Genomic DNA, 14,167 nt, shown 5'->3' with positions numbered 1-14,167 from the left:
GCACTGTACAATATTTATAAACATTTTTATAGAATTTCTAATAAAATAAACTAGCACATGCTTTTGTAAATAAGTAGTGCTTTACATGTATCACCGCTACAGAACATGTACCATTTACACTGCAATGCTGCCACCTAGTGGAATGGAAATAGAAATGTGTTCCAAATTGTGTTTTTATACAACACCTGATTTTAGGCGTGTTTACCCAGATATTTAATTTACTATTTTTCTCCTTTCGCAAAACCTTAAAAAACCACACAACTAAATAAAATCATCATTTCTCATTTTGTGTTTGTCTCTTTTCATAAAATAGGGGTTTTAATACAGATTGGAGTGAATATTTGGAAATGCCCCTTCAATTTCAGTTTTTAACAAATAAAATCACACCTCAACATTAATTTGGACCACCTGAAAGAGTTGCTAATATGTGAAATGAAAAAAAATCCTCACCTTGATCGTATCCTGACAGTTGATGTCTGTCCGCTGTCGTTTTCTCTCCGGTTTGTCGCTGTCTTCAGTCTCTTCATGGTTTTCCAACACCACTGACAGAAACACAAACAGAGAGAGTTTTAAAATGCCTATTTTGAACAACCCAACTTAAACCCCATCTTGCATAAGTTTTGCAGAAATAGTCTCTCCTTAACATGACTAATCCATTTGCCTCGTACTCCCTGTTTTATATAGAAGCTGGATCTCCCTGTTTTGGAACCAGCATATCAAAATATCGATATTGGTGTCTATCGCTAAAAAAAAAAAAATCTATATTTTAATACATATCATGTAAGGAAGTCTTCATCACTACACAACAGTGATGGAATTAAGACTCCTATTGCATAGCATTTTCACCTAGTTCAGGTTTTCATACAAGCTTGATTAGGCACAGTGAATAGGTACAAGCACAGGTGTTTTATTAAACTCATAGTAAAAGCAGGAATGGCTGAAACTGCTATGCAGTGGGAGTCTTATTTCCATCCCCGCACACAGAAAGCCTCCCTCACCTGGGTGGTCTTGATTCAAGTCCTCCACCGCTATCTGTACCATCTCCGCCAGGTCCTGTTCAGACATCATTCACAGCGCTGTCGAGAAACCCACCAACCAGAGAAGCACCTCAGGACTTAACCAATCATCAGCAGACTGGGGAAGGCACCTCCCGTATGGACGAGGGATCCCACCAATCAGTGTGCTCCTGCAGCACTTTACTTGAAAAGAGCTGCGTGGAAAAAACAATAGACATCCTATCAAGAAAAACACAAGGAAATGAAAACAAAAAAAAAAACAAGCTAAAGTTTTGTTTTAATTGATTAATTAGCATGCCCCATAATTAGTTTTTGACTCTTCAGGTATGGTGCTGCTATAGAGGCGTTAACTAATGTTTGAGGCATATTTTAGTAAAATGTGCAACATAATTGACCCACGTGCTGAAAGTAAAGACACTGCAAACTTTAGGCTTTAGTATTTTGTTTAACATTATGAGATGTGATAAATATTAAAATATGGCATTGTTTAAAGGCACTCACTTTAAAAAAATAAATAAATAAAATGGTAACAAAGTACAAAGAAATGACCTTAAAATGAGCCTACACAGGATTCAGCACACATGGATAAAATAAGAATATGGCAATAGACAAGTTATTTTCTGCAAATACAGCCCTTGGCAGTTTTATTAAAGGTGAAACAAATTCCATAGTAAATATTTTATCCTTGTCCTTTAATTACATAGTGGCAACCACTCAGAATACAATGTTTCCAGTTGTGTGTGTTTGACCTATAGCTGATGATAGCTCCTCCCTGCTGCACATAGCAGGTACACAGTTGGCCTTGATTTAAACACATCCCTCGTTATGAGGGTTTCAACAATACCTGTACTGAAGCTATTGGTTTTTCAGCATATGAAATTACAGCTACTGAATGCAGTCACTATATTCCATTGAGCACTTGTGATCTGCATGTTGTAAAATGAACTGTTAATACATTTTTGGCCTTCTTTATAAAACATAGCACTTTTATTTGCAACTGCTTATTGTTAAACAAAAATTAACAAGCAGCTGGATTTTTTTTATTTTTTTATTTTTTTTAAAAAGCTGGGCGAGTTTCTTCCAGTTTGAAACAAAAGAAAGAACAAAAAGAATCCAGCACTTTATAAACTCAGTATACACGTACTATTGGTCTTTGGAATCTCTGTTAAAACGTTTAAAATCATCAGTTAGTGGATCATACATCAATGCAATCTTAAAGGAAATTTGAGGTCTATAATACAAGTCTGGACAGACACAATCAGTGCCCAGGGACCCTAAACACAAGCTATCCCATGACTATTATATATTTAACACTACTGATTTTATAGATATACAGTACGTTCAGCCAGGGATGGACTGGCTTATTCATAGGCCAGGGTGCTAGTGTACAAGTACAGGCCACTTTTCTGAAGTCATCTCTAGAAAATCATAGAAATTAAAACCATATAAACAGTTCACAACTACCACTATAAAGCATAACCCATAAAAATGAATCTGACTCCCGTTAAATATTATAGAAAATGTTTTTCTTAGCATTACACAACACACTCATACTTGTTGCCAACAGTTAGAAATATTTTTTCTATTGTGTACAAATTTTGACAATAATAATTATTATAACAAATAATAATAATACTGTACTCACTTCTCTGATTGTTGCTACTGCTACTGCTGCTGACCTGAGGTCTCTCACTGCTACTGCTGCTGACCTGAGGTCTCTCACTGCTACTGCTGCTGACCTGAGGTCTCTCACTGCTACTGCTGCTGACCTGAGGTCTCTCACTGCTACTGCTGCTGACCTGAGGTCTCTCACTGCTACTGCTGCTGACCTGAGGTCTCTCACTGCTACTGCTGCTGACCTGAGGTCTCTCACTGCTACTGCTGCTGACCTGAGGTCTCTCACTGCTACTGCTGCTTTCTAGGAGTCTGCGACTACAAATATTTAAAGGTTGAGAGATTACATATCAGATGTGTGGTGAACATCTAAGTAGAGCAAACGTTTCATTTCCTGTGATGAAGCACACAGACGTTCGATAACTTCATCATATGTGATCTGAACCTCTTTTTCAAATGTTCAGAAGCATAAGAGCCTCAAAATGGTCATCCCTCAACACAAAGAGCAGTCTGGTTTTAATCAATTTTAGAATTGAGGAGCTGCGTTCACAAGAATCTTGGGTGAATTAAAACGTTAAAAGAGGTTTCAGTGCACAGACTAAAGACAAATAACTTGCAGAATGGGTTGTAAACAAATGTGCAGCAACATATGCATGCAATGCATTTTCCACATTGACTTTCTGATGTTGAAGTGCTGTGCAGCGAGTCACGCTCATCAGTGTTCTCATCTGGCTCAGAGTCGGTACCTCTTAACTCTGACAGTGTGACATTATCCTCTTTTGTACGCTTTGCTTTGTCTATACAGCTTTCTGCTATACAGTCATAACTGCCAGCAAAAGCAAGGAAACCATTCCTCAGATCTTGGACATCAACATTAGCCATGGTGGCAACAATTTCCAGACTTTCAGGCTGAAATACAAAACCTGGTTCCAAAAGTACCTTATAATTTTTGGGATCTTACACCAAGGCATCCTTCATCACGCTTGTATGTGTCATAAACCTGTTCTCAAGTGTAGCAACAGCCTTGCTGAACATAACTTCGTATACTTCAATCTCATACAGCTCTTTCATCTGGAGCAGTCTCACCTGGCAAACACTTCTTGCTTTGGCTTCTTCTCTCAGGGAAAGATGTAGATCATTGCACTCCTTGCAATTCACTTTCGGAATACTTAAGCATTTCTGTATCCATCAAATCTGCAAACACTTCTGCCTGAGAACATACAGCTGCAAACTCATTCAGTTTTCATTAAGTTGTTTTTCAAACTTGACAACAGTTGCCATGCTTGCACGTAGACTGAAGGAAACCTGCAGCACTTGAGCTCAGTGAGAAGTTTCAGGAAGACAATGCCAGTAAAATCATATCAAATTTCAAACTGTTAATCAAGAAATTTGCTTCAGCTGTTGATTTGGCATCTAATTGCACAGTTCCCTTTCTTATTACCATTAGTGCCTTTATGAGGATTCTGAACCGTTTTCTTTCAGAAGCAGGAGGAAGCAAAGCCATCAAAAACATGCACAAGGGCAACTTCTCATGCCCACCATCTAGCTTTGCCAGTCTTCTGTAATCGAAGACTCTCCCAATAGCACCATAATCCTTCAGTGTTTTCTTCCACACATTCGTTCTTTTGTGTCTGAAGAGAATGTTGCTAACCTTTCAAGCAACCCAAACAGACTTGCAGCACTTGTAGAGGCAGTAGCAGCCTGACTTAAAGCCAGATTCAGTACATGACTATAGCAGCGAGTGAAAATCAAATTGGGGGCCTCTTCTTTCTTTAGCTTTTGAAGTCCAGTTTTTGCTCCACTCATATTAGGTGCATCATCATAGGCATGGCTGGCAATCTTTTTAAGTGATAGTCCATGTTTTTCTGCCTTTATTAAGTTGTACAAGTCCTGAGACTTTGAAGAAATATTAACAGGCAAAAACCTAAGCAATTGTTCCTTCACAGCACTCTCCTTTACATATCTTACACACAATGAATGCAGATCAGTTACTCCAACACCTTGTGATGAATCTATCATTAGGCTATAGTAGCCTGTTCTTTTATTTCTTCAGCTATTGACTCCTGAATAAATCAGACAGATAATACTCAGTATGTTGTTAAACGTTGTCTTGGACAGGAATGTCACAAGTGAACCTTGTCCTCTACCTTTTCTGTGCATGGATTTCTTGCTACTGGCAATGTTCATCTTTAAACGTTTATCTAACAATGGATCAAATTTTGACCGTGACAGACAAATTCCAAAAAATTACCAATGACCTGTCCCTTCACTTTCATACTGTACATCTGGTGTATCAGGAGACTGAACAGCTATGGAGGAAGATTTTGAATCTGCGTAGCTTGTAGCTAAGGCTTGCACAGGAGTCATTTCACCAGGTGGTACCACTACAACTGTGTAGATCACGACTGCAGGCAGGGCTACTATCTACATGCAGGCAGCATTGACTTATTTTATTTAGAGCAGAAAGTGAGGGAGATGGCAAAGCAGTACACATACTGACTCTTGTAAAAGAACATAAGAACATAAGAAAGTTTACAAACGAGAGGAGGCCATTCGGCCCATCTTGCTCGTTTGGTTGTTAGTAGCTTATTGATCCCAAAATCTCATCAAGCAGCTTCTTGAAGGATCCCAGGGTGTCAGCTTCAACAACATTACTGGGGAGTTGATTCCAGACCCTCACAATTCTCTGTGTAAAAAAGTGTCTCCTATTTTCTGTTCTGAATGCCCCTTTTTCTAAACTCCATTTGTGACCCCTGGTCCTTGTTTCTTTTTTCAGGCTGAAAAAGTCCCTTGGGTCGACACTGTCAATACCTTTTAGAATTTTGAATGCTTGAATTAGGTCGCCACGTAGTCTTCTTTGTTCAAGACTGAACAGATTCAATTCTTTTAGCCTGTCTGCATATGACATGCCTTTTAAGCCCGGAATAATTCTGGTCGCTCTTCTTTGCACTCTTTCTAGAGCAGCAATATCTTTTTTATAGCGAGGTGACCAGAACTGAACACAATATTCATGATGAGGTCTTACAAGTGCATTGTACAGTTTTAACATTACTTCCCTTGATTTAAATTCAACACTTTTCACAATGTATCCGAGTATCTTGTTAGCCTTTTTTATAGCTTCACCACATTGCCTAGATGAAGACATTTCTGAGTCAACAAAAACTCCTAGGTCTTTTTCATAGATCCCTTCTCCAATTTCAATATCTCCCATATGATATTTATAATGTACATTTTTATTTCCTGCGTGCAGTACCTTACATTTATCTCTATTAAATGTCATTTGCCATGTATCTGCCCAGTTCTGAATCTTGTCTAGATCATTTTGAATGACCTTTGCTGCTGCAACAGTGTTTGCCACTTGACTGACTGGGTTTACAAAATTAAAGCTTCCTCTGTGTACTATCTTCTCTTGATTTCATCAGTTTTTTCCTTTTTACTTCCTAAATCTCTCCCATCCATATGCCCTCTTTTTTCCAAGATTTAACATCTTCTTTTCTTTAGACATTTTTCCAGCAAAGTGTTTAATATGCAAAATCAGAGCACAAATATTGAAATCAAGCCAAAAAGTCTGTCCTTTAAAAAAAGTGCATAACTAATAATTTGAACTCAGTATTTCTCTAAATACACACATAAAAAGACGGGAACATTTTGTATAACAGCCTACTGTACAGTTTCAATATTAGTGGCATTTAAAAGTATTTAAATTACATCTACCAAGACAACACAATGATTACCAATCAGTACTTCATTTGATACCTAAGGAAACCAATTCTACCACTTACCATAAGCACCTGTGGAATAAAGAAATTTTGTATAAAATTAAGGGCTAAATTATATCATTATTATTAGTTTGTTTAGCAGATGCCTTTATTGAAGGCAACTTAAAGAGACTAAGATGTGTGAACTAAGCATTAGCTGCAGAGTCACTTACAACATCTCAACCTAAAGACAGAGGACAAGGAGTTTAAATTACTTCCTCATGGTCAAACAGTGAGTGAGCCAGGACTTGAACAGGGGACCGCCTGGTTACAGGCCCCTTTTCTTTAACCACTGGACCACACAGCTTCATGTGTGCAAAATTTCAGAATTTAACCATTAGCTAATTGTTATAGTCCAGTGATGTGTAAATTACATAAAACACATGCTAAAATCAGAAGTGAAAAAAAAATCATTACTATTTCATAAAACTGTACCACAACAAGCATTACAACATGTGTACGCCACTAAGAAAGGACAACCAGGGGGCATCCCAACCGCTTTCGCCACTCTCAAACAAACAGAAATTATTTGTTCCATAACAAACCAAAATAGTAATAAATACAAATGTGTGATTTTTCCCTCAAATCTTGGCACTTTATAGTCTTACTGACGAGTGTGTTCTGTACCAAGTTCAACCACATGGTGATAGTGTGTAGACCATCAATCTATGTACATGTAAAATTAATAAACATACCAAAACACAATTTAATTGCTATAAAACAAAGCTAGTGTTTCTTTCTGTTCTTATACCAAAAATACATTTGTTAAAAAGGCAACCTGACCCTGCTTAAATTGTTACAGCTCTTGAGTATTAACAAAAAAAGAAAGCGACTAAAGAATATTGAAGTATTAGCAATGTCACGTGCAAATTGCAGATTAAGCAATCTTACAAAAAATACAAAAATAACGCTTTTCAGAACATATCTGTAATAATAATGATAATAATAATAATACATTTTCCACTTATCAGTGTTATTGAGTTCAATGTATACTATCCTGCACTCGCTCAGTTGTAGGGAAGAGCAAGGGAAAGGGGTTTGTTTTTGGTGTTTCACAGGCTGTATTAAAATGATCTTACAGACTTACTAGTCAGCATGAAATGTTGGATTTTCACTATCACCATTATCCAAAACAACCAACTGAAAAACTGAAAGAATTAGCTAAAATAAAAAACATTACGACCTGATGGTCCATATTCATAAAACGATTACCTCTAGCTCTAGGCTAAGTTTAGTCACATACATCATTCACTACAGGATGCTAATTTTAGAGTCCCTATGCACAGCTTAAACATGTTTAATTTTTTTTTTTTTTTTTTTTTTTTTAAACCATTAGGATTTACTTGTTTCACTTAATTCATAAAAGTGCAGTAAACATATGGTGGCGGAAAATATTTTCCAAGACGTAGTTCAGTAATTCCAGTTACTAGGAAAAAAAAGTAAGAAGTATTGGAAAATACTGAAAAATAGCATTTTTTGTTGGGTCCCAACTTTCAGGCTCCTTTTAACAACAAGGCCATGACAAAACACCACTACCTGACACCCAAAAACACTGTTGAGGTCTCTGCCTGTCTGCTCTCAAAAGCAAACCCACCAAATTGAGTAAAATTATATTATCTAACTTAATAATCTAACAGCATCCTAAGCACCCCGGGCTAGTCCGCCTCTGCCCGCAAGTGTATGCTTGCCTAGAGCCCAGTGATGGGATAATCCAGCCCTGTATATGCTGGGTCTCAAAACATCTATCAAATGAGGCAAAAAACTTTTTTTTTTTTTTTTTTTTTTTTACCTGCTGTGACCTTCCATGCATTTTTATTTTAAAATATGATCTGTGATACTACATTTGGTTAAATGTAGCATTTCAGAACGTGTTCCACTGGTTCATCATTTCCTGTAAATGACCATTCAGATGTTCCCCCTATTGGCTGGCATGTTTTCAGCCAGTAACATGCTATGACCCAGTAGACAGCTGAGATGAAATGACCCACGAAGAACAAATATAACATACTTCCTGTGAAAAAGGCAGAACAAATGTAAACTTTCTTGAAATAGTAACAGATATGCTTTAAAAACAAAAGTTGAACATTTGAGATCTATGTAGCTAATGGAAGTGCAAAATAGGTACGATTTATGGAATTACTTTGTAGGCTACAATTACTTCAAACTTTTTAGTGCTTTAGTAAGACATGGCTTGAGTTTTTTTATACAGTAAGCTTGTCAAATTGGTGTCAGCTGAGGTTCATTAGGTTCACTTTATAATTTTACTGTGAGTTGGGGGTTTGTATAAAATGAAATGCAAGAACCATTTTCAGGAAGTGATCGGTACCAGGAGGCAGCATCAGAAGCTTTTAATCTACTGTGTGTTTCTGCATATCTTCAACACAAGAGCAGGCAATTTTAAGACTGCTATTGCTGATACAGTTTGAAGTAGAAAAAGGATTTCAAAGCATTGCTTACCACTCCTCATCTCTTATCTTAATTAACAACTATTATTATTATTATTATTAAATGGTCATTTAGCAAACACTTTTATCCAAAGCGTCTTATGAAACTAGGACCTTGGTTTTATGTCTCATCCGAAGGACTGAGCACAAGAAGGTAAGTGACTTGCTCAGGGTCACACACAGTGAGTCAGTGGCTGGGATTGAACCAGGAACCTCCACGTAACAAGCCCTTTTTTTTAAACCACTGGACCACCAAGCCTCCTGGTCACTGTGATTTAATTGCTGTAGGTCACAGTCTGACTGTAACTAGACCATTTGAAGGAGTCTGAACTATGACAAAGGGTTCAACCAGGTATTTGTCTCAACCTTTCTGCCTCCTACTACCTCCAGACTTATTTCTCCCTACACCCCCGCCTCACCACCTCCAAAGTCCACTCCTTCTTCACCCTTGCCCTTCACTAGTGTTGGACTTGGGTTCCATGCCGCGCACATTATATATATATATATATATATATATATATATATATATATATATATATATATATGAAACTATGTGGCATTAGATGCAGTCATACTAAATCTCTGGAAACAAAAAATATTTTTAACATAGTGGCCATGCAATCTAGTTGCTACAAGAGTAAAGTGTGAAGGGTAACAATTCAATATAGAGGATGGGGAGACTCCTGACAGCATACACTAGCCACTGCTTTTTTTCAAAGCCTTGGTTATTTCACCTTTGTCCAACATGAAATGTCTTGTCTGTTAAACTGTTCAGCTTTGTTTCAGTTTTTAATGACAGGAATGGTTATAGGCCAGGAATATTTTCTAAACAAAACACAGCCAATAGAAGTTGAATGAATGACAATGTCAAACTTTTAAGTCCATGAACTGTAGCATACTGGTTTACATTTGGTAAATCACCAACTGTTTCCAAAAGTGTACTGTATTTGTTGAGTTTGCAGAAAACTCAAATGGCTCCAAAAGCAGATGCTGCCTGCCAACTTATACCCTAAACATTTCTTGTGAAAGAGACACTGTCCAGCACAGAGAGCATCGGAGGACTCTAAGATACACATGCCAACATGGAGATAAAAGCTGCTCTATAGCATTGCACCTCTGGAAGATTAAATTTGGAGCATTCCATTTTTTTGGGCTCCTAGCAACTAGCAACTACAACAAAATGGCGGGATTGTTCAAGGAAAAGACAACTCCAGGTGGGGGCTGCTGGTACTGATAACAGTCTTAACAGTCTTAAGATAGATAGTCTTAGAATTATCAAAGAAAATCTTGTTATGTGAAAGAACAGGTTGCTGTCTGTTAAAACGCATGGATAATGCTATGCTTGATATTAAACTGTCCCTGCAAAACAATCTGCATTAATACTGTAAATGTACTGAGAATTCTGAATCGCCACCTTACAGCTTGTGAGAGAAATGCGGCAGGACTTGGCAGTGTGTAAAAATTCTGCTGCCAGGATTAAATGTTTAAAATGCAGCGGAAATAATAATAGGGTGCAGGTTGCATATACAGTATTTTTAAAAATTGGGACAAAATACATGTACACAGTACAGTCACCAAAACATCAAACACAGATGAAAGTACTGTGTCCATGAACAATTTCTTTTGGATGGTCTTTACTGAACCAATGTTCTAAAAATGACTTGCTTTTTATTTTTGCTGTAAAATGTCCCCTTTATAAATTAATGGGGTTATTTAACGTCCCGTTAAAAGATTAACACTTTTTTTTTTTGTTTGTTTCAAGCAAAACTGAATTTGTTCATAAAGAAACCTGCCTTTTCTAAGCAAAATAAATGCATGTCTTTAATTGACCTGTCAAACTATGGCAAAAAGGCTAGATTCATTCATTCAATAAAAAAAAAGCTTGTTGTCCACCTATTGACTGATGTTGAACTTGGCGTTTTATGCCCCGTTCTCTGAACGGTATGTGAATCTTACGGTAAGTTTCCTATCAATAAGAGTTTTTTTTTTTTTTCTTTTTTTTTTTTTTTTCCCAATAATAATAATAAAGTACTTTGCATTTTTAGGACCCATGTTATTGAACAGAGCCGAAAAAATAATTACATGTCAAACAAACGTAACCTATAAACAATAAGGAACTCCATTCTTCTACATTATTTGCAACATTAAACGCGAAACACACACATACTATATACAATATATATATATATATATATATATATATATATATATATATATATATATATATATATATATATATATATATATACACATATACATATATATATATATATATATATATATATATATATATATATATATATATATATATATATATAGCAGCGTTACAAAATATTCTGCTATTTAAAGCGATAGAGGATTCAGGCCTTGCGTCACGCACGCAAAAAGCGTAAAAATTTCCAATTTTATTTGGTCAAATAAGCCAAAATGTTAGTTTATTCGAATTTACAAAAAAGCACACATTTTTTTGCTGTAGGCGAAAAAAATTTACGTTGGTTTAACTTTTTTTTTTTTTTTTTTTTTTTTTTTTTTTTTTATTGTTATTATTATTATATTTTTTGAGCAAATCGTCCTGGATAAAACAACGTACAATTGGTTTAAAACTAGGACATGCCAGTTCGGGCCTTGCTAGCTAAGCACTACAATGAGCACAGGCACCAAATTATCTTTTTAAGGTCATTAATAAAATAATGTGTAAAAAAAAAATGTTACTTCTGAAAATATAATTCAATCCTTTGCCCCCCGAACTCCCTATATCTCCCGGTGTGCAATTCTGACTGCGTCAGTTTGGTTTATATTACCGTGTGAATGATGAATTCTCGTGTTGTTTGTTAGAGATCCGATAATGGCGTCCTTCCTCGCGAGAAAATGCCGTTTATTTATCTGGCTGTGTGTGTCTGCTCTTCGCTGCGCGGCAATCCAGAACCTGCAGCGGTGATGCAATGGGCTGATTAGGTCAGACTAGACTAGACTACACTACACTACACTAGACGAGACGAGACGAGACGATACAAGACGAGATAGAGGGCGGTAGCCAAGTGAAAGGATCAAATGGGAGGGGGTTGCGACTACAGAAATGAAAATGTACAGTATCGAGCGACAAAACCATCTCAAGAGTCCGAACAAGCCCAGGGATTCGAGCTAGAATTACGCAACGTGTTCTCTTGTTCTTCGTTTGCTTAGCAGCGTTTCATTGTGTATGACCTAGTTTTGTTTTGTTTTTTTTTTGTTTGTTTTTCAAAAGCAAGTTGGGAGTCAAGACGAGCTGCATTTTCTTCTATTTAGTTGTTATCTCTTAATATTTTTTTTTTTTATTTTTTTTTTACTAGTACTGTAGTCGTATTTAAACCTGCGGACATAATACCTCTGCGTTGTACCGTTTTCAGTTTAGAATTCTCAATTTATTGTAACAGTGACATTAATAACTGCGACGTGGACTGTGTAAACTCAACACTTAGATAAATACACAGACCTACAATAGTTATTTGAGTTGTTCTTCTCCTATCTTAAAGTGCACACATTTTACACCTTGTACACTTACAGTTTGGGTGAACAAGTGCCTAGTAATAATATGTTGTATTGTTTCCAATAGTGTAGCTGTTGGTGCTGTGTAGTCACACGTTGACTTTGTTCATTCTAAAGTATTGAGGTTAGACCTCTGAGAAGCTTGTCTGTGAAGCTTTTTAACATCACTAAGAAATTCATCACTTGCATATCTATAGAATAGGGACATAATTTCTGTTTAATTGCCCAGCCCCGTGTTTCACAATATGAATCTTATTAAAGTGGCACCTGCTGGGTCAAGCCCTGACTGTAAGATATACAGTATTAAACCTGTATTTTTTTCATCTTGACATTTTATAACTTTTTTCTAAGTTGTGGTGATGGTCACATATATACAGAAAGACACATTCTTAACATCATTTCCTCCATTAGTGTGACAGGTGTGGCTAAATTATCAGCGTAGAGAGGAGTCTAAGAGATAATTTCACATATCGCCCTTCATTGTTATGACGTTTGCAACTTTTGTTTTGCTGGCAAAACATTGCCGTGTACTGGTGCTCACTAATATAAAATCACTGGGTGATCTAGCCTATGTCTACAGCAGGAAAACTAGAAGTGAAGTAACAGCACCTGAACAAATATGGCAAGCCGTTTTAACCTGTAATACACAATTGCTGATGTCAGAAATGGCATTTTTGATATCAGTAGTGTAATCGCATTTTTGATATCAAAAATACAATTCTTGGTATCAGAAATGTCATTCTTTATATCAAAAACGTTATTCTTGATATCAAAAATGCAACTAATGAGCTTCCGGTTTGAATTCTCGATATCAGAATTTAATTAATAATAATGTTCAGCTAAAGCATTCTGAATGCAGAACGTTTTTTTTTTATATTCAATCAAAATAAAAGGTACTATTTTTGATATCAACAATTCTATTTTTGATATCAACGATGTATTTTCGATATCAACAATACTATTTTTGATATCAAAAAATAACATTGAGAATTGTTGATATCAAAAATAGAATTGCTGATATCAGCAATACATTACTGATATCAGTATTAAAATTGCTGATATCAGCAATTGAGGATTACACGTTAAAACGGGTTGCCATAAACAAAGGCTTATCAGAAAATACAATAATTGAGTGCGAGTAATAAAAAACATTGATTGCAAGTATCATAAAGGTATGGGAACAATCACAAAGAAAGTGCAATTTGAAGCTATTTACTCTTAAAACAGCATTCTTGTCTGTATAGTCATGTTTCAGAGTACAATATTTATATAATACTATTACTATAATCTTTATTAATATAATTATCCAATATTTCTGCTATTTACATACAATATCAACTGGTTATCAACAGTTGTAATCTGCACTGAAAACATACTAGAAACATGCTTTTCTAAAGCGATTTAAACAGAAACATTCCAGATGTTGTTTTATTTTTCATGTCGTCGTCGTCGCCCCCCCACTCCCACCCCCCACCCCCATATGATGGCGTATTATTGTTTATTTGTGTGTGTGTGTATATATAAAAATAAAAAAACAAGAATGTTATTTGACTAGCTTTTCCAGATATTTGCATGCTGTACAATTTAATTGAGGACAGAGTTCAACTACAATCTGAACTGCAGGCATAATCAGAAAATTAACTATGTATTGCTACATTTCACCTTATTATGGTACCCCTGTGCCTTCTATAGTAAAAACAAAAAAGTTGGCTTGTGAACTTGCTACGTCTTGTTTGTCCATTGTCCTAAAAAGATGACAGCTTGCAGTCAGCAATGCCCCCAGAGCTATTGTTACCCATTAAACAAAATA

The 14,167-nt window shown here is 36.1% G+C and overlaps 1 protein-coding gene across 2 annotated transcripts in view; it reads right to left on the bottom strand.

Moving 5' to 3' along the window:
- Positions 1 to 11,853, bottom strand: part of LOC121296216 (protein BANP-like) — a 125,450-nt gene extending 113,597 nt beyond the window's left edge. Inside the window, exons 1-3 of one of the 2 annotated variants that reach the window (XR_005947042.1) lie at positions 11,634 to 11,853; positions 999 to 1,210; positions 451 to 542 (exon numbers count right to left, since the gene is read on the bottom strand). Coding sequence is in view for 1 of the 2 variants with exons in the window: in XM_041221526.1 (XP_041077460.1) it covers positions 451 to 542; positions 999 to 1,068 (162 nt within the window). In the remaining variant the exon portion in view is untranslated. The remainder of the gene's footprint in view (positions 1 to 450; positions 543 to 998; positions 1,211 to 11,633) is intronic. The other variant, XM_041221526.1, reaches the window with a different exon arrangement.
- Between the last annotated feature and the right edge of the window lie 2,314 nt (positions 11,854 to 14,167).

This window comes from Polyodon spathula, chromosome 21 (assembly GCF_017654505.1).
Source record: "Polyodon spathula isolate WHYD16114869_AA chromosome 21, ASM1765450v1, whole genome shotgun sequence".
NCBI lineage: Eukaryota > Metazoa > Chordata > Actinopteri > Acipenseriformes > Polyodontidae > Polyodon > Polyodon spathula.
This window is presented reverse-complemented; position numbering and strand designations above follow the sequence as displayed.